Source organism: Nicotiana tomentosiformis, chromosome 11, assembly GCF_000390325.3.
Source record: "Nicotiana tomentosiformis chromosome 11, ASM39032v3, whole genome shotgun sequence".
Classification (NCBI taxonomy): domain Eukaryota; kingdom Viridiplantae; phylum Streptophyta; class Magnoliopsida; order Solanales; family Solanaceae; genus Nicotiana; species Nicotiana tomentosiformis.
In genome coordinates this window covers 66,326,289-66,347,846 of record NC_090822.1, presented here as the reverse complement: position 1 = coordinate 66,347,846, position 21,558 = coordinate 66,326,289, and the positions used below count along the sequence as shown (strand labels likewise).

The following is a 21,558-nucleotide window of genomic DNA, read 5'->3' as shown; positions in this document are numbered from 1 at the left end:
ATATGAGTGGCTAAGAACCCTATTGTTCTCGGGTCATGGGTATACATGAATGTTGATGTTTGAAGTGTAAATTGACGAAATTGATTTTATCATATCGGGTTGTTTATTTAATTCTGTTTTCAATTATTTTGCTGAGTAGCTAACAGTGAAACACTATCTACGAATCTAGAGTTGAACTCGAAAGTGGAAACTCTAGATTGCATATAGAATTAAATAGAGCAAGTTCTTAAACCCGGGCATAGGGAAAAGGATTCGCAATTGGGATAGACATATACCTAATTGCCTTGCTCGATTGCAATACAGGAATTGTACATGCGTTCTTGTTAAGTTTAATTCCATAGACATATAGGTATTAAGTTAGCTTGAATAGGCTAGTAAGGGCTCGACAGACTCTTATGAGTAATATCAACCCTGTGAACCAACAATCCAGATAAATCAATTAGTTATTTTTAAGCTAAGAATGCAACATGATTGTTAAATAACCCGTGACCCTGGAATATTATCTCCCATTGATTGTTATTTAAAACCATTTAAGTGTTGTGTTGATTTCTAGTATTCCATTACTTGATAGTCTTTAGGTAGTAAATTAGACAATTATCTATTTTATAAGGAATCGATTGAATTGATAAGCTATTTGAGTTTGAATTAGTCAAAAGTTAATCATAAGTCCTCGTGGGAACGATACTCTATTCACTACTCTATTACTTGACGACCACGTATACTTGCGTGAGTATGTTTGGTCCCAACAAGTTTTTGGCGCCGTTGCCGGGGACCTAGAAATTAGCTACTTGACTGAGTTAAGCTGTTATTACTTATTTGTTCAAGTTTTAATTTTCAGTTTGCCTTGTTTGTATTCACAGGCTCTTCTCTTGAATGCGGAGGAGCAGAAGTGCAAACAACCTACTTCCTTTTGATCCAGAAATTGAACGAACACTTCATAGAGTGAGAAAGGAAGTCGAAGCTAGAACGAGAATAGAAAAAGAGTTGGACATCGTAGTTCAACCACAGCCAATAAAGATGGCAGGTAATGAAGAGCGTCCGGTGATTGAAGCCGCAAGGCCCAATCTTGCGAATATGACTCAGGCTATTGTGAAGCCTGATATCACTGGGCATTTTGAACTCAAACAGTACATGGTACAGCTGATTTAGTCCACAGGACAATATGTGGGTCTATCTTATGAGGACTCGCAGAGGCACATTCAGAACTTCTTGGAAATTACGGACACTTACAATTATCCGAACGTTTCCAAGGACTATGTCAGGCTGACACTATTTCCCTTTTCACTGTTGGGGGAAGCTAAGGAATGGTTGCAAAAGGAGCCCGCAAACTCAATCCACACTTGGGATGATTTAGCAAGGAAATTTCTAATCAAGTTTTTCCCTACTAAGAAGACAAAATCACTGAGAAGCCAAATTCTTGGGTTCCAACAACGGGATGGCGAGACACTTCGTCAAGCTTGGGAAAGATACAAGAAGCTACTCAGAGACTGCCCGCATCATTGTCAGACTGATGAGGTATTGGGCCACACTTTTGTTGATGGGTTAGATGAAGCATCAAAGATGAATCTTGACTCAGCTTGTGGGGGTAGTTGCATGGCGAGGCCGTATAGTGAAATACAACTCTTGCTAAATAACTTCACTGCCAATGACCATAATTGACAAGGAGATGGGGATGCAAGAGGAGTAATTAAACGGAAGTTAGCCGGGTTGATTGAGCTTGATGACTTCTCAGCCATGAGAGCAGATATTGCAAAGCTGGCAAATCAGATGAACCGAATGACAACACAACAAATGCAACATGTACAACAGATGTCTATTTGTTGCGAAATATGTGGTGACAATCATATGAGTGACATGTGCCCCACGAATCCTGAATCTATATACTATGTGGGGCAACAAAATAGAGGCTCTATGAATCAACATGCACAATATGAGAACACTTACAATCCACATTGGAGGAATTATCCTAACTTCTCATGGGGCGGAAATCAACAGAATCAGAATCAGTATAGGCCTCAAGGAAATTTTAATCAGCCTCAGAAGCCACCCCAACAAATAGAAGAGAGTACGAATGACTTGCTGAAAAAGTTGTTGCTAGACAATCAATAGCTCAGGACCGATTTCAGAAATCTTGAGAGGCAAATGGGACAGTTAGCAGCAAATCAAAATACTAGACCTACAGGCTCTCTTCCCAGTGATACAGAGAAGAACCCTCAAGTTAATGTAGTTACTCTTAGAAACGGGAGGGAACTAGAGGAAGTGCCAAATAAGAGAAAGGAAAAACCTATACCTGAGGGGGAGCTGACACCTAAGACAATACACGAGTCAAAGGAAAATGATGCAAGTTCAGAGCGAATGGAGGCTACAAGGCCACCACCACCTTTCCCCCAGAGATTGCAGAAAAAGAATGACGATCGCATGTTCAACAAATTTCTTTCTATGTTGAGTCAGGTTCAATTAAATATTCCATTAGTGGATGTACTTCGTGAAATTCCAAAGTATGCTAAGTACATTAAAGATATAGTGGCTCACAAGAGGAAATTGACTGAGTTCGAGACGGTTGCGCTTACTGAGGAGTGCACATCAAGGGTCCAAAACAAGCTTCCCCAAAAGCTTAAGGATCCTGGCAGCTTCACCATTCCAGTGCGAATCGGTAATATTGATGTGGGTCATGCTCTTTGTGATTTGGGTGCAAGCATAAATTTGATGCCTTTGTCCTTGTTTAAGCAATTGGGTCTGGGAGCTCCGAGACCAACCACGGTGATATTGCAATTAGCTGATAGGTCCATAGCCCACCCCGAAGGAGTGATTGAAGATGTGCTGCTGCAAATTGGGAAATTTATCTTCCCAGCTGACTTAATTATTCTAGATTTCGAGGCTAATGAACAAGTTCCAATCATATTGGGACGACCTCTCTTGGCTACTGGTGATGCAATAATTAAAGTGAGGGAAGGGAAAATGATTATGAGGGTGGACAATGAGGAAGCAGTCTTCAATGTCTACAAAGCAATCCAACTTCCCCGCCACTATGAGGAGCTCTCTATGATATCTGTTGTGGAGGTGGATGCGCAACTTCTCGACACGAGTGTATATCTAGAGGACTCTCTAGAAAAAGCAATCATGTTGTTTGATAGCTTGATGATTGATGATGAAGTTGAAAAAATGATGCATATCCTAGATGCATCATGTGCTTACATGCAAGGAATAAACCCGTTTGAGCCCCTGAATAGGCCAAGTGGCCCCCCTCCAAAGCCGTCAATTGAAGAAGCTCCAAAATTGGAGCTTAAACCCCTACCCCCTCACCTTCAATATGCTTATTTGGGTAGTTCTGACACTTTACCTATTATCGTTTCTTCTCACTTGTCTAAATTGTAGGAAGAAAAGATATTAAGGGTGCTACGTGAGCACAAGCGAGCAATTGGGTGGACAATGTCTGACATTAAAGGCATTAGTCCAGCTTTCTGCATGCACAAAATCCTCATGGAGGACGGAGACAAGCCAAGTGTAGAGCATCAACGCCGACTAAATCCAATCATGAAAGAAGTGGTAAGAAAAGAAGTGATTAAGTGGCTTGATGCAGGTATTATATTTCCAATCTCTGATAGTAAATGGGTAAGCCCCGTTCAATGTGTGCCGAAGAAAGAGGGGATGACTGTAGTAGTTAATGAAAATAATGACTTAATTCCTACAAGAACTGTCACTGGATGGAGAATTTGCATAGATTATAGAAAATTGAACAATGCCACCCGGAAAGACCACTTTCCCCTTCCCTTTATTGACCAAATGCTTGATAGGTTAGCTGGCCAGGAATACTACTATTTCCTGGACGGTTATTCGGGGTATAATCAGATTGCTATAGCCCCAGAGGACCAAGAGAAAACTACATTTACATGTCCTTATGGCACGTATGCGTTCAAGAGAATGCCCTTCGATCTTTGTAATGCACATGCGACTTTTCAAAGGTGTATGATGGCTATTTTTACTGACATGGTTGAAAGATTTGTAGAAGTATTCATGGACGATTTTTCTGTGTTTGGATGTTCTTTTGATAATTGCTTGATGAACCTTGATAAAGTGCTTGCTAGGTGTGAAGAGACGAACTTGGTGTTAAACTGGGAAAAGTGCCATTTCATGGTACGTGAAGGTATAGTTTTGGGGCACAAGGTGTCAAAAGATGGTCTACAGGTGGATAAAGCAAAGGTGGAGACGATTGAGAAATTGCCCCCACCGACATCCATCAAAGGCATTCGCAGTTTCTTGGGTCATGCAGGTTTTTATCGTCGTTTCATTAAAGATTTTTCGAAAATTTCTTCTCCTTTGTGCAGGCTTCTAGAGAAAGATGTCACCTTCAAGTTGGATAATGCATGTCTGAAAGCATTTGAGGAGCTGAAGGGAAGATTGGTGACTGCACCAATTATCATTGGCCCAGATTGGGCACAACCATTTGAGTTGATGTGCGATGCAAGTGACATAGCAATCGGGGCGGTTTTGGGGCAAAAGAGGGATAAAATCTTTCACTCCATTTATTATGCGAGCAAAACTATGAATCCAGCTCAGATGAATTATACAGTTACTGAAAAGGAGTTGCTTGCAGTGGTGTGGGCGTTTGACAAGTTCAGATCCTATCTAGTGGGAACCAAAGTCATCGTCTACACAGATCATTCAGCTATCAGATACTTGTTTGAAAAGAAAGACGCCAAGCCGAGGCTGATTTGGTGGGTCCTCCTCTTGCAAGAATTTGACTTAGAGATCCGAGATCGAAAAGGGACAGAAAATCAAGTGGCTGATCATTTGTCCAGATTAGAAAGTCGGAACCATGTAACTGAAGGAGGGTCAATCAAAGAAACATTTCCTGATGAGCAATTATTAGCAGTCACCTCAGGTGAAGCCCCATGGTATGCAGATTATGTGAATTTTATTGCAAGTAGGGTGACACCACTAGAATTGACACCTGACAATAGAAGAAGATTCTTACATGATGTAAGGTGCTACATGTGGGATGAGCCATTCTTATATAGGCAGTGCGCAGATCAGTTGGTGAGAAGGTGTATTCCTGAGGAAGAGATGAACGCTATACTGCATGACTGCCATGCTTCGCCATATGGAGGTCATCACGGCGGGGATAGAACCGCCCAAAAAGTGCTACAATCAGGTTTTTATTGGCCAAAATTGTTTAAGGATGCACATGCCTTTGTTAAAAATTGTGATAGATGCCAAAGAACCGGAACTATCACGAGAAAACACGAGATGCCCTTGCAAAATATTCTGGCAGTAGAGCTTTTTGATGTTTGGGGAATTGATTTCATGGGACCATTCCCATATTCTAATGGGCACAGGTACATCTTGGTGGCAGTCGACTATGTTTCTAAGTAGGTGGAGGCCATTGCTCTTCCTACTAATGACGCAAAGGTAGTGGTAAGCTTTGTAAGGAAGCACATCTTCACACGCTTTGGGACTCCAATAGTGTTGATAAACGATGGGGGAACTCACTTTTGTAACAAATTGCTGAACAATATTCTTGCAAAATATGGAGTTAAGCACAAGGTTTCCACTGCCTATCATCCCCAAATGAGTGGTCAAGTAGAAGTTTCCAACAGAGAGGTAAAGCAGATTTTGGAAAAAACAGTAAGTGGGAATAGAAAGGACTGGGCCGGGAAGCTAGATGACGCATTATGGGCGTATCGCACTGCATACAAGACCCCCATAGGTACTTCTCCGTACAGGTTGGTTTATGGGAAGGCATGCCATTTGCCCGTCGAGCTTGAACACAAAGCATATTGGGCGATTAAAAAGCTAAATATGGAGATGGACTTGGCCGGTGAGAAGAGATTGCTACAACTCAACGAGCTTGATGAGTTTCGATTGCATGCGTATGAAAATGCCAAATTGTATAAAGAAAAGACCAAAAGGTGGCATGATAAGCACATCCAACATCGTGAGTTTGAGCCAGGTCAAGAAGTTCTCTTGTTTAATTCAAGGCTAAAGCTTTTTCCAGGAAAGCTTAAATCTCGATGGTCGGGTCCGTTTGAAGTGGTTAGTGTGAAACCTCATGGTGCGGTAGAATTGTGTGATACAGGTTCCAATGCGACATTCTTGGTAAATGGCCAGAGAGTAAAACACTATTGGGGTGGTGACATTGCACGTCACAAGACCTCGATGGATTTAGTGGAGACATGAAGAACGTGTTGCGTCGTGCCGCGACGTTAAATCAGGCGCTTCTTGGGAGGCCACCCAAGTTAGTTAGTTCATTGTTTTGTAGGAATTAGATCTTGTATGTATATAAAAAAAAAATTAAAAAATGGTTCCGTCCAGAGAAGTCACTTAGGACGCGTCGCGTCCAAAAAAAAAAGAAAAAAAAAAGGGGGATCCAGATATGGGAAAACGAGGCGGATGCGTCGCATCCCCCTCAGCATGAAAAAAATTGATGGACCAATTGCTCAAGGCAGTGAAGTCTGTCTATCGCGTCCGCGTCGCGTCCAACCAATTTTTGAAGAAAGCAGAGGGGATGCGTCGCGTCCAAGCTCGCACGCACAGGTAAGTGCTATATTTTAACATATCTTAGGCCAAAAACAAAATTCAAACATAAAAACAAACACGACACCCTAACATAAAAAAGCCCGTCTTCCTCGTTCTTTCTTTAATCCCAATTGCGACGCATCCAAACGCGACTGGTACGCATCATCTTCTTCGTTCTTTCTTTTTCTTCTCTCTTAATTCTCCTCTCTTCCCTCTCTCAATGGTAGCAACAAGTTAGGTTTTGCCAATTTCAAATATCACACATGTGATTAAGAGAGGGACTAAAAAAGCCTGAGGTTTAGGGCTGTCATTCTTGTTAGTTGTAATGGTTGCGAGATGATAAACTATAATTCCCTTCATCTCGTTCATTCTATAGCCAAGGAATTCATGAGTGCGTTAGCACGTGTGGCTCTAAATTTCATATGCAACCGCCTGATGCCATGCCAACACAAAACTGATGTCCCTCGTCACCGCGCACTAGTATTGTATGCTTTATTGGAGGGGATACCGCTCAACTTAGGAGCCATCATGCATGATCAAATGCAGCGCACCAGGATGAATTACAAGTGGAGGCTGTTCTTTGCAAATACCCTATCGGCTTTCTTGACAGAGATGGGAGTACTATGGGACAAGGAGAATGACGACATTGAGGCTAAAGCTCCAGGACCATACGATGTCACTCATGTTCTAGAGCCGAACAAGGGAAGTTCTTCTAAGCTCACCATTCAACAGTTATTTGAGCAGATGCAAGCAGATATGCAAGAGAACAGGGCTGAGTTGATAGCGACTCGTGTCGAGTTGAGTGCCACCAGGGATGAGTTGAGTCAGACTCGTGCGGATCTAAGCCGAGTCCAGACTGAGCAGGCAATGATGATGAGGGAGATATCATTACTCCTCAGAGCTCTGGTTCAATGTGCAGATATAGACATCTCACAGCTGATTACATCGTCCACTGCCGGACCATCCACTCCTGTTCCTCCTATAGTCCCTGAGGCTCCACACACCAGGCCTACTGAGGTCGATGTACCACCTGCTACAGAATCAGCTCCAGTTGGTGATGATAGGACAATGATAGCTCTCCCTATGCGTGAGGATGATGTTGAAAGGTCGGAGGGGGTCTTGATGAATGCCATGGATGCCGATGCTCTTCCACAGACTGCGGATGCGCCTTCCACCTTGACTTGAGGGAGTTTCTTCTCACCCTACTTTACCTTATTTGTGTGCATTGGGGACAACGCACAGTTCTAAGTGTGGGGTGGAGGTTATTCATATTTTTCTGTATGGATGAATGTAAAAAAAAAAAAAAAAAATTTAGAGTAGTAGCCTTGAGTAATTAGTAAAATTTTTGTGTAGGTAGTAATAATCCCCTGTGGTTTTTTTTTGTGCATCGGTTCTTTTCCATGGGATGTATTTTGAACCGGGTAGTAAATTTTTTTTTTTTTGTCCTTTCCTTTGAGAATAGATTATAGTTTAGAAAATAAATAGAGGAAGAAATATGATATTCATTGGGGCTCTTGACTTGTTTGATAATAGCATGTTCAGGCTTTGGCATGTGTAGTGCCTTTCCTATGTTTTAAAATTGATCATGAAGCCTTTATAAATTGGATAGCATGTTTTGTGGCACCTATTTCTCGTTTTCTTGACTTGTGTTCACTTTGCGCTTAATGCTCAATATCTCGTGGCTCCGTGAATACTTGCATTGCTTGAGAGTCGGAATGTGATCGGCCTTAGTGAGTCATGTGCCATGTGTGGTGAGGTTTTTGTGTTGTCCATGTATTGTACTTGTGTCTAGAACTTGTCCGGTATGTGAGTTGAAGCGAAATTTTAGGTGATGCTCGGTTTGAAAAATAATTTTAGGCTTTCTTTAATCTTTTTGAACTTATTGCTTATCACAAATAAAATCTATCCCTAGTTAACCCTTTTGAGCCTGTAGACCTTTTATTTGGTACCCACATTACAAGCCTATACCCTTTTTATTCTTAATTGACATTGTTTTGATCCTTTTACCTCTTAAAGCACTTTAATTGTTAGATGAGCGCTAAAAGAAGTAAGAAGGGACTAAGTGTGGGGTGACTTTTGAGTGGAACCAATGAAAGAAAGAAGGGTGCACTTATTTTGTAAAATAATACACCACTAGCGGAAATTAAAAAAAAGAAAAAAAAATATAGATGAATAAATTATTGTCTTGTTCTTGCTAGTGGGTATGAATTAAAGTAGTGCTTAAAGAAAGAGGAAATATTGTTGGGGATGATATTATTTGTGAAATTGAAGTGGTGTTGAAGAATTTGCGCTTAAGTTATTTGATGATGTGTTAAAGTGCTTAGGAGGTTGAGTCACTATTACTTAAATATATCCTACCCGTCCCTTAGCCCACACTACAATCATGAAAAAGTCCTAATCGATTTTAGATCGAGCAAGCTTACATTAGTAGAGATTTACATTAAGGGCAAGCCTATGGTACCAATTTCATGCATGTGACTTCTTTGTGAGAGTGAGCGATTTTCTTTGATATATGTGAATCATTAAAATATATTTGATCATGAGATTCGAATGTGTGGATTGAGCTCGCTCTCTTGTTCTTGTTGTGAGGGCACATGGTTTCACGAGGGATAGGTAACGTTATTAGACTTCTCTATGATGTTGGTTGTTCAAGCCATGAGTGCATTGTGATATTGAGTCGGTTTTTGAGGTTAGGATTGTTGTGAGCATGTTGTCTTTGTTCGAATATGTTTAAAGAAGGGCATAAGTAAAGGGAAGTGTGTGTGATGCATAGTCTAGAGCCTAATTGTTGCAAATAACCATGGTCATAGGTGCAATGTGCTTTGAATGATAAGAGCTTAATTTTGTTTCGTCTACTATAGGATGGTTTGTTCGAGGACGAACAAAGGTTTAAGTGTGGGGTAGTGATGTTTGGCATATTTCGATATGTGTTGATATTACTTTACCCATGTTTTAACCGCTTCTTGATGTTATTTGATCTTCAAAATGCCCAACATGGTTTAATTATTAGTTTTATGACTAATTGAGTTGTGTGTGGTGAATTAGGGTGTTTGGAGTGCAAAAATATGAAGAAAAGATGCTCTAGGTAGAGGAAGAGAGATTGGATACGTCGCATCCAATCTAGAAAAAAGATCAGATTTTGCGCACCCTTAGCAGTGAAGTCAGCCCATAGCATCCGCCATAGCATCTGCACCTGGGCAAAGCTGAGATGAAGGAACTAGGGGTGGATGCGACGCATCCACCCTCACATGCAAAGCTGAGAAATAGAGGACAAGGTGGATGCGTCGCATCCACCTTCGCAGGCAAAACTGAAATGGAGGACGAGGTGGATGTGTCGCATCCACCTTAGCATCAATCCCTGAAGCCGATTTGGACTAGGAATAGGAGAGCTTTGGCCCACGACTTTTGTACGCAATATATAAGCCAAAAACGCCTCCTTTAGGTTATCTAACATATTGGAGAAGAGGAAAAAGGCACAACAAAGTTCTAAAACCACAGAATTCGTCTTGAGTTCCTATTCTCTCTTTCTTTTATTGATTTGTATGCACTCTTGTGAATTTTTGATGATTGCCTGAATATGAGTGGCTAAGAACCCTATTGTTCTCGGGTCATGGGTATACATGAATGTTGATGTTTGAAGTGTAAATTGACGAAATTGATTTTATCATATCGGGTTGTTTATTTAATTCTGTTTTCAATTATTTTGCTGAGTAGCTAACAGTGAAACACTATCTACGAATCTAGAGTTGAACTCGAAAGTGGGAACTCTAGATTGCATATAGAATTAAATAGAGCAAGTTCTTAAACCCGGACATAGGGGAAATGATTCGCAATTGGGATAGACATATACCTAATTGCCTTGCTCGGTTGCAATACAGTAATTGTACATGCGTTCTTGTTAAGTTTAATTCCATAGACATATAGGTATTAAGTTAGCTTGAATAGGCTAGTAAGGACTCGACAGACTCTTATGAGTAATATCAACCCTGTGAACCAACAATCCAGATAAATCAATTAGTTATTTTTAAGCTAAGAATGCAACATGATTGTTAAATAACCCGTGACCCTGGAATATTATCTCCCATTGATTGTTATTTAAAACTATTTAAGTGTTGTGTTGATTTCTGGTATTCCATTACTTGATAGTCTTTAGGTAGTAAATTAGACAATTATCTATTTTATAAGGAATCGATTGAATTGATAAGCTATTTGAGTTTGAATTAGTCAAAAGTTAATCATAAGTCCTCGTGGGAACGATACTCTATTCACTACTCTATTACTTGACGACCACGTATACTTGCGTGAGTGTGTTTGGTCCCAACACAGGGTTCCGAACACAAAGTACGAAGAAACATTCTGAACCAAACTATTAGAACTCCAACAAAATCCAAAACTGAACCGATCAGGAAGTAATATTCTTTTCTAGCCTCTCAATTAAAAAAAAAAGCTTTGGTCTTTCATTTTGCTCCTTCGTGGCAACCCTCAGAAGTAGAGCCTGTATTTTAGGAAAAGCGTACAGTACCTTTCATGTTTAAATGAACTCTTACAGAGAGGCTTCAGCCAATCAACCAGAGGTAAATTTGACTATTGTTATCATAGAAATACTTCATTACATATATCCTCTGCTAAGCAAACGAGTCTAATTCCACATGCAAACAATGAAAAATGAACTTGTACAGATAGTTCTTACAATGCACAACCTGTGTCTCTTGCCCACCCAGACTGTAAGGTGCTCGAGCCAAACCAGCCCTCATGGGCTTTCCTAGTGACCTCCTGGGTTTCGGTTCCACGACAAATAAGATGGATCTCCAAGTTGCCTGGAAAATAAGAACTTATCAGCTAAACCTTGTATCCTCCAAAGAAATTGGATTTCGAGTCGGATTTCCTTGTTTCTCGTGCATATCAATCAACTAGCAGAAAAATATTTAGTATTATGGATGAATTGCAGTTTTCATATCCAGCTTTCTCTTTCTAACATCCCACAAAATGTAAAGTTTCCCCGGAAAAAATTAAACCGTCTTCTCGCAAAATGCTCAAAGAATACTACATGTATACTCCATCTCCCTAGGCATTACAGCAAAAGGAAAAAAAATTATTTTATTTTATGGAGATGGGTCCAAAAGCGGATGTAATGTTAACATCTGACATTTTATTTGTTCAAAGGTGGTCGTATGTGTCTATCTTTTGACAATGTGGAAACACAAGTTAACAAGAAGTATGCTAGCATAATGAGAGAGAGAGCAGGGAGCCCAATTGTCCCTCTTCTCAATACAAGTCTTTCCTTCAGCTAATCCTGAAATGTTAATAACCTATAGCCTATGTATGTTCCCCCACTTAATTGTGAATGATACACATACTCATATGGAGAGTAACCAGAAAATATGGAGCAATATATGGAGTTTTTGGAGTTGTTAGGAAGGAACATGTAATAGGTATATGCTTTAATTACAAAAAATAAAATAAATAAAATAAAATAAAATATGAAGGTGTATATGCCTTGGACTACTGACAGTCAATTCATATGTTTACCAACGAAAGCATGGATCCTAGCAGCAAGGTAGTTGAATTAAACTGACGTAACCAATTTTGGACAGACAACTGTTTGCTTTCTAATAGCATTACAAAATGGCAATTCGCCAAGCAAGTTAATTTCCAAATTTGGATAAGGAGCAAATAACGAAGGCTAATGATATATGCAAAAGGGGAGGTTTAAATCCATTTGTGGTCCTATTGTCATCTTCAGAGGTGCTTTGTAGGACATATGTTAGAATTCTTATATCAAAGTTCATGAACTAATCAGAAATGGACCACATAGCAAGAAAAATTCAAGGTTGAAGAAGATAGAAATGGTACCTTGGCTTAACTAGATATATAATCATGAAAGCCATAGCCAGAAAGATACACAATCCACCTACTGTGAGATAAGCAATACCAAGAAAATCATTCTTCCCGCCAAGCCAGCTAGTCGTAGAAAGTACGAGCTTCTTCTTGCCATTGAAACTGTAAGTGTTGTAATTATTCTGCAATATCACATTTATGGTTTCACCCTCCTTAAGATCCACCTCTATTTTCCCATACAACTTCCTAAAAGTTGGAAGAGCAGCAGTACGCATCCAAACAATTAGGTCCTCCTGCTCGCTTAGCTGTTATGTGCAAAACATACATAAACATCAATGAGGCGCTACAACTCCCAAAACCAGCATAGTATGAACATTAGAATTGAAACAAAGAAATGCAGTAGTATTCTAGGCCAACTGTAGGGAGATGGAAGATGGGAGCTGGATACTAACCTATAACTTTTTATTTTGAGGTTTTAACCATTTGGTATACAAAACTCACTGGCTTGACTAATCCAAATTCACGTCAGATAGGAGCGCTCCCTACCAATAGCTTACCTATAACTGACGATATGCTAGAAAGGGGCAAGCAAGAATGAATCATTAAGCAGCAGAAAGTTTCGGAGAAAAATAGGAAAACATATTATACAGCTAAGTATTTTTCGAGCCTGTTTGGTTCTTTTTATTTTTTTAAGGTATAGTGGGGGCACGTTTATTTGATGATTTATTTCTCTTTTTTGATGACCAAGAAATTTGATGTTTCAGCTCCGAAACTCAAGGACAATGGGATACCCCTTTACCATTATCCACTCAAATACTAAAATTGGTACAACAACTAGGATTCGAACTCGTGACAAGCGCCTATCATGTCCCACATGGTACTACCTTCGCCGTTTAACCAACACCTTGGAAGACTGTTTGGTTTGGTTATAAAACTTATATTAATCAGATAAATGATTATTGATTATTTAATCAGTCCATCACTTTCATTAGAGAATGCGAGTGTATTAGTTGAATGAAATTCATATTATTTAGCTCTTATGTGGGTTGTATGGAATGAGAGAAATAGGAGTGCTTTTGAGGGGATTGAAAATGATTTTGTACATTTGAGGAATAGCCCTTTGTATTTGATTGTTTTTTGGTGCACCCATGAGATCCCTACTTGTAGAGATGATTGGGTGTCTTTCATAGAGAATATGTTTTTTTTTAGATTTTCTACTTTTTGGTATACCTCTTGTATACGGGATTCTTCCCATTGTTAATAATATTTTTACCTTATAAAAAAAAGTGTATTAGTTGAAAACGGGATGTTTTTATCTTTAATTTGAACGTGTAAATTCCATTTTACATTTTCCTTGTCTTATGGTAAATACAGTGTTTTGAATAGCGAGAGGCGACAAAAAGCGACGAGTGCCCGCTTAACTGAGGCGAGAAGCGAGAAGCGAAGCGCTCGCCTTTTTGCAGTGAAGCGCCAATTAATACAAAAAACAAATATTAAATTTGCATATATAAATAACCAAAAACTCAATAATAATAACATATTAGCAAATATTTCATTGAATATACTGTTTAAGAGAGAAATTAATTGTAATTAAAGAGAGAAAAGAACAGTTAATTGTAATTGTAATTATAGAGAGAAGTTAATATGCAATTACTTGTATACAAAAACTGAAAAAATAGAATAAAAGAGAAACAGAAGAAGAAAGACAAGTAGAAAAGAGAGAAAACATAGGTGAAAGAAAAGAAAGAAAAAACTGTTATGCCAGAAATCAGTTGTTGCCGGAAATCAGTTGCTGCCGGAAAGAAGAAGAACAAAGAAGATTTACTGCAGGAAGAAGAAAAAGAAAAGAAAGAAGAAAGAAGAGAGGACTTGCTGCTGGAAAAAGATGCCGGAAAACAGAGGGCTTACTGCCGGAAAAAGAAAAAGAAAGAAAGAAGAAAGAAGAAAGGAGAAAGAAGAGAAATCAGTACCTGAAACTCGAAGAAGAGTTGTGGCTGTGCTGACTGCTGAAAGAGGAAGAAGTCGTTTGAAGAGAAGAAAACCCTAATGTTTTATTTTTGTCTCTTGTTATTTTTTTAAGTTAAAAAAAGTGACGCTTCTGTCGCCTCCACGCCTCGTCGCCTCGTTGCCGCCTCGTCGCCTCGCTGCCGCTTTTCAGAAAACGCTACGGGCCTACGCCTCAGATGAAAATAGCGTTAAGCCTCTGTTTCGCGTCGCCTCACGCTATTAGCGCTGAGGCGAGCGCTATTTACAACACTGGGTAAATACACCACAACATTAACTAGATTAGATTGCTTTTTAGTAGTATTCTTTAAATGTATTACCTTATCAGATATATTTTGAAAATTACTTACTACATTTTTCAGCAGTATTCTTTATATGTTTGGCCTATGATGATATGTTAGTAATTTTTTTTAAAAAACTAACGAGCTCAGATCTTACCAGATTTAAGCACCAAAAAAAAAGTAATGTTAAGGAAATGAGAAATAACAATGGGATGGTGGAAAAAGAGACAAGCAAGCATTGGGGGTGAAAACTTCCCGCTACTATTACATACCTATATAATTCCGTAAAATAAGCTAAGAGTTCACATTTTAATGATATACTTCAGCTGGAGGGCGAGTGCTCTGACATCGTTCCTATGGAAATCAATGTCTAGAAAAGGAGTTCTGAATTAGGGCTTTCTAGGTGATGAGAAGTGCCTTTGTAAAGTTGTATGAATAAGGTAGAAATTGCCTTTCTTTGGAGATGGAAGCAAAAACAAGAACTAAACTTGTTCGGACAGGAAATCTCAGCAAATTACAGCTCTTTTTTTATCTTGTCTTACACACCTTAGATACACAAACAAACAATGTCACATAAGAAGGCACTCCCAAGCACATGATCAAGAGAATATTCCAGAGATGAAAAGGAACTCAACAATTCCTGTAATACAAGAAAGCACGGAAAATTACCACGCCTTCTTTTTAATCTCGTCTCGCTAACACCAGTGGTATATACACTGCCAGTTTACCCACAAGTTTAGCCATAAGAGGGATGAAGGTGAATCATAAGGGATGTGTAGACAACATCAGTTTACAACATATCGAGCCAGACGGAGACAACAGTTCATCAGGCTTGCAAGGAACAAGACAGTGGAGCTCTTTGGGGTTTAACGTTTTTGGAAAAATTTTACAAAATGTACAAGTTTAAGAGGCAAAAGAATTCCAAAGATTGATGGAACTACTAACAAACAGAGCATCACATAAATGGAGCTTGATGCTTGGAAGTTGGAGAAGTAGGGAAAGTAAGATCTTCTCGGTTATGTCCTATTTGGGTTACTAAAAATAGAGAATTTGGGCTTCTCATAACTATTAGTTGCAATTTCTAGAGCATCGAGGAAGAGATGCATGTTCATATTGATGGAAGCAAGGGACATGATCCCAACCACTAATATGATTTGCATAAAAGGAACTAGCATATGTCAGTTAGCACTTCATGTACAAAAGGGCGAGAGGAGATAGTATTAAACTCTGGTGGACTGTATAAACCTAATAGGAATGCCCTGGTTAATAACAAGAACAATAAGGACGTGTTGCACAGTTGGACTCTCAGAAGAAGGCGAACGAGATTAGAACATGAGATGCAACTCTTTTGGCCTTTATGCGGGTATCCTGGAAGGAGAGAACAAGAGAACATTTGAAGGGGTGGTAAATGAGCTTGTACAGTTGAGGCCATTCCTTTTACTTTTGGTTTTTTTTTTTTTATAAGGTTCTTTTCCTTTTGGTCAATTATAGTTCACCGACGTTCCTGTCAGTATAGATGATTAGATGTGATTCCTAGAGAATAATATTATTGTGTAGGTTCTTTATTTTTTATATACTACTTTTATACTGAATTCTTTTTTCACAAAAACAACAATTATTACTTTACTAGATTGGTGATAAATATGAAGGGAGATTAGACGGTTTATTGTGCCTAAATGCAACCAATTTAGATATTCGGGCTCAGTCTTTAAGAGATTGACGTGATGTATGAAGACGTACACAGAACCAAAATAAGATGTTTGAATTGGATGAATGATGCAGAAGAAATATGTAATCGAAAAATACCTAACAAAGTGAAAAGTAAGCTCATTTAACAGTGCTGAGACCAAGCTACCAGCCAATGCTATATTGAAGTGAATGATGGTTCACGTATCCACAAGATGAGCATCATATAAATATGAATACTAAGATGGTAAATGATCATAACTAGCTGCAAGTACCGTGGAGGATAAACCGAGAATCACCTATGATGGTTTGGTTATTTCCTACGTTAACCACCACATGCTTTGGTTGTAAATGCGACATTATGATGATTGAAGGCACTAAAAAGAGAGGAAGTAGACCTAAAATCACATTGAGAGAAGTTCCTTCCAAAGACTTACAATCCTTGGGAAAGAATGCAGAACGAAAGCAAATGATCCATATACATGATACCATTTCATTTGGACTAAAGTTTAGTTTATTATTCAGCTGTTTTTTTTTTGTTTTTTTGTTTTTTTGGGGAAAAGTAGGTTTATTATTTAGTTATTATAATTACACTAACATTAGGTTCGAAATTTGTAACGAGTCCTTTCAGTCTGGTTAGTCTTGTAAGCTTAGAGATAGTTGAAGAGAACCTCTAGCTTTGCAGATCCCCTTGTTTGCCTTAAAAACAAATTATCTGTAAGCAGCATAGTATTGAAATGATTTGAACTTGGGTAGAATGAAATAGTCACATAGGATCTATATAGTCGACCTCAACTTTGTTGGGGACTTCAGCAAAAAGAAAAACTTTGTTGGGGATTGAGGTGTTCAGTAGAGATACACAAGCACGGAATATCACACACCAAAGACACTCTGAAACACATGATCAGGAAAATAGGAGCTCATTAACTCTTTTTCGTCCCACTCGTCTCTAAGGCAGTTGACATAGACCTATTTACATTATTATGACACATTGTGACTTGATCTCCAGAAAACCTTTGGCTGTAAAAGAAGTTCTTTTCTTTCCTTCCTTGTTCTCTACTGAAAACAATTGATTCTCTCTTTCTCTAATCTCTTGGCACTCAGTTCTTTACAAAACTCTCTCTCTCTCTCTCTCTCTCTCTCTCTCTCTCTCTCTCTCTCTCTCTCTCTCTCTCTCTCTCTCTCTCTCTCTCTCTCTCTCTAACCCCTACCCCAAGGTTTAATTTGCTCATTACCGGACAAAATGGACAGATGGAGAAATAAAAGAAAGCAAAGGAGGGGACATGAGATCAAAGAATGGAGGGTTCTCAACCCAAACAAAAGAATCATGAATCAATGTCAAACTTCTTAAATTATCAAATGCATCCCAAATTTTGCTTTCTTTGTGCCAAAATCAAGGCCAATATTGAACAGTTTCAGAAGAAAGAAAACAAGAATACTTTTCAATAATTGTTCCCATTACTTCGAAAATTTGAAAACCAAATAATTGTCACCAATCAGGCCTTAAGCTTCCAACATGACAATCATAGCATTACTTTGTCTCTTTCCCTTTTTCTTTTAGCAGCAAGAAAGAAGTTAAAAGCAAGTACATTTCTGACCATACTTCTACTTCTGAAGAGTGGATTTGTTCACATAGGTCAACGAGGCAATCCATATATAAAGACTGAAGAGTTGATAAGCATACTGAGAGAAGAATTAGCCACTCTAACAAAATATCAATTTAGCAGTTATGAAAAATTTCAGATTTTATATGTAGGCATGTAGTGATAGGATTTTGGCTTCAGTACTAAGACTGCAAAAAAAGTTCGAGAGATATATTTAAGTTAATTCCCAACTATGCAAAATCTTACTGATTTGTTATAATCAAGCTTGCCACCCCCAACGAGAGTCCCATTCTGGAAGTTCCTTGGGAAGACATTTTTCCCAAACTTATGATCCCGATCGCTCTTCCAAGAAATATCTTTTTTGCTTACTAGCAATTGCTGATTGCTGCGAGAAAAGTTGTAAGTATCATTAAACAAACTCCAAGCTATTAGGCCACAAGGAACAATTGGAAGCCCATTTAATTTGTCTTCAGGTTCACAGGAACCGGTGTCATCCATTTTACTTGGGTTCTTCAATTGTTGGTCACTTCGACTCTTCACATATCTGAATAAGCATCAAGGTTAAAAACATGAAAACCTATCAATGAACCATCAGTCAACAGAAAAAAACAGGTAAAATTCCATCACATATATTATAAGCTGATAGGAAGGTCTTGCTTCTCGGAAAAAGAATCACATCTCTGTAGCATGGAAATCATGTACAGGGAAATCCAAAATAGTCATTAACTAGATTAGTATTTATAATAATAGACCAAAGTTGGGGTCATGTTATTTGGTAAACTCCATCAACTGGGTGTTACACCACCAAAAAGAAGCTGTTAATTTTCACGTAGTAAAGCATCTCTTCGGCAAGCACCTGCGATGATTCTGATAGAAGTTGTCAAGCTGATAATACACATAAATTGGCGGCTTCATATTTTTTGGTACCTAAAATTAGTCAAAAACAAAACAAGATAACTATTTTGAACTGCGAAACCAAACAATGACAATAAAAAAAAATAACAAACTGTGCAGCTCAGAGGATACATACTGTCAGAGTTCTTTTACATGTTTTATTTTTAGAACTTTGTATGTAGCCAACTTCATCATCAGTTGAATTTTTTGGTATGCACTCAGCATCATATCGATCAATGATCTCAACAACCTGATAAATTGCCACATTATTCAGATTTAAGAATTTTAAAAATAAGAAATAAAAAGTCTTAAGGTATAATTTAGCACATACATCTCGAGAAGCAAACAGGGATACCACTCCAATTGGAATGAAAACAACACCGACAAGCAAAAAAGCAGAAATCACCTGCCAATTAAGGGGGAAAAATTATAAAATGATGTCATACAGTTTTGAACTAATTATTGATGAAGTTAAATTGCCAACTAACCCATTTTGGTGTGAGGATTGGCTTACATGCTGGAAGTTCCTGCTGCGTAAACCTTGAATCTGAAGTAAAGTGCAAGTCAAATAATAAAAAGTTAAAAACAAAATCACTCAAAAAGCAGCAATTTCTGCCTCATCATAGAATCTAATTATTGAAGGATGGTATAAATAATCATAGGGATCAACTTCTTAATTAAAGGCACAAAGTGAGAGCAGTAGCTTTATAAAAAGAAAAAAAGGGGGAAAATAGAGAGAAACAAACACTTAGGTCGCTTGGAATTTCTTCTAGCTGCTGTATTATCGGCAGATCCGGCACTCGATGATGGAGCGGCGTTTGAGTTCATTACTCCAGTTGATTTTCAGGTTGCAAATTAGCCCCAAAAAGAAAACATAAAAAAAAAGAAGGTTTTTTGAGTTGAAATGCTGGATATAATCCAAGTTTCTGTCCGATGTGTCGAGAAGGAGAGGAGCGAAGAAGATGAATAGGGGACAGTGCCGCTTAGCGGTTGTGGTCAAACCAAGTACTCGATGGACTTCAGACCCGGTTTCACCGGTTTACCCTTGCGAGTCTTCCTTCTTGGAGTCTGGATCCTTTTTTCGAGTTCACACGGTCACAAGATAATACTATTAGGCTTCATTTGTTTGCACTTAATTAGTCTCAATCTTAATAATTCAGATCTTTAAGTGCGTTTATTTTTAAAATTTAAATCTTAATTATTCAAATCTTAATTATTAAGTGTATTTATTTTTTTTTACTTTACAACAACTTAATAGGTCTGAATAGGTCTGTATGATTAAAATCTATAACAGAGACTTAATTTCATTAAAATGCTATCATCCATATTTATTATTAACTGTCGTCACCGCCTACCATTATCAACTACCAACATGCCGCCGCCATCACCACCACACCATCGTCATCATCATTACATAGCCGCCACCATTATCGACTATCACCATCTACCATCTCCACCACTGCCGCCACCATCATTCTCAACCACAATCAATACTCATTTACCTCAACTACCACAACTAACTACCTCATCGCCATCAACAACCATAACCGGCATTGTCCATCATTATAACCTATCACCACCTTTCTCAATCACAACTACCACCACCACCCGCCATTATTAACTATCACTACCCACCACCACCATTCTCAATCATAATCGACACCATTACTGTAACGACCCGACTTATCGTTTTAAGAATTTACGCCTCGTTCAACGACTAAAGGTATCGAAAAGCTTGTAATATATATTATGACCCGCGGGCGTGGTCGAGTTTGATTTTCGGAAGATTCAGAATTCAATTAAAAGAACAATTCTCATTTTTGAAGCGTAAATGGAAAGAGTTGACCGGAGAGTTGACTTTTGAGAAAACGATCCCATAATGGAATTTTGATGATGTCAATAGCTTCGAATGATATTTTCGGACTTAGGCGTATGTTCGGATTTAGATTTGGAAATCTGTAGGACAATTCGACGCATTTTGCGAAAGTTGGAAAAATAGAAGATTTTTGGAAAGTTCGACCGAAGGTTAAATTTTTGATAACGAGGTCAGATTCGATTACGGAAATTGGAATAGCTCCATTACGTCATTTAAGACTCGTGTGAAAAATTTGAAGTCATTCCGGATTGATTTAATACGTTTCGACGCAAATTATAGAATTTGGAAATTTCATAACTCATAACTCATAATTCGATTCGATGCACGATTCGTAGTTTCGGCATTGTTTGATATGATTTGAGGCCTCGACTAAGTTCGTATCATATTTTGGGACTTGTTGGTATGATTTGTCGGGGTCCCAAGGGGTTTGGGTATATTTTTGGATCATTGGTTGAGAGACTAGTAAAGTTAAGAAATTTGAGAGTTTGACCATGGTTAATATCGAGTTAAGGCGACCCCGTTTCAGTGTTTTGAGTGCGTGAGTAGGTCCGTAGCGTGTTTTATGATTGAAATTCATACATGGTTTGTGTCCGGGGGGTTCCGGATGAGTTTCGGGGTGGTTTCAGATCATTTCGGAGAAGTTTGGGTTTTGCTGGTTTCTGGTGTGGCACTGTTCATTCGCAATTGCGAACACTGTTCATCCGCAATAGCGAACACTGTTCATCGCAATTGCGAACACTGTTCATCGGAGGTTATTGTTCATTCGCAAATGCGAAATTTTTGTCCGCAAATGCGAACCTAGCAGAAACTTAAGGATTGAAAATCTATCATTTCTTCATTTTCGATTGGAATTTTTGGA

General features: G+C 38.6%; 1 protein-coding gene across 1 annotated transcript; it reads right to left on the bottom strand.

The window, feature by feature from the left end:
• Positions 1-10,956: 10,956 nt before the first annotated feature.
• LOC104094978 (ALA-interacting subunit 1-like) lies at positions 10,957-19,930 on the bottom strand. The gene is made up of 8 exons (XM_009600999.4): positions 19,570-19,930; positions 19,312-19,370; positions 19,155-19,229; positions 18,960-19,073; positions 18,786-18,856; positions 18,176-18,473; positions 12,370-12,659; positions 10,957-11,333 (listed from the first exon to the last, which is right to left on the bottom strand). Exons 1-8 carry the CDS (start codon positions 19,649-19,651, stop codon positions 11,279-11,281), a joined length of 1,044 nt encoding a protein of 347 aa, XP_009599294.1. The 5' UTR covers positions 19,652-19,930; the 3' UTR covers positions 10,957-11,278.
• Between the last annotated feature and the right edge of the window lie 1,628 nt (positions 19,931-21,558).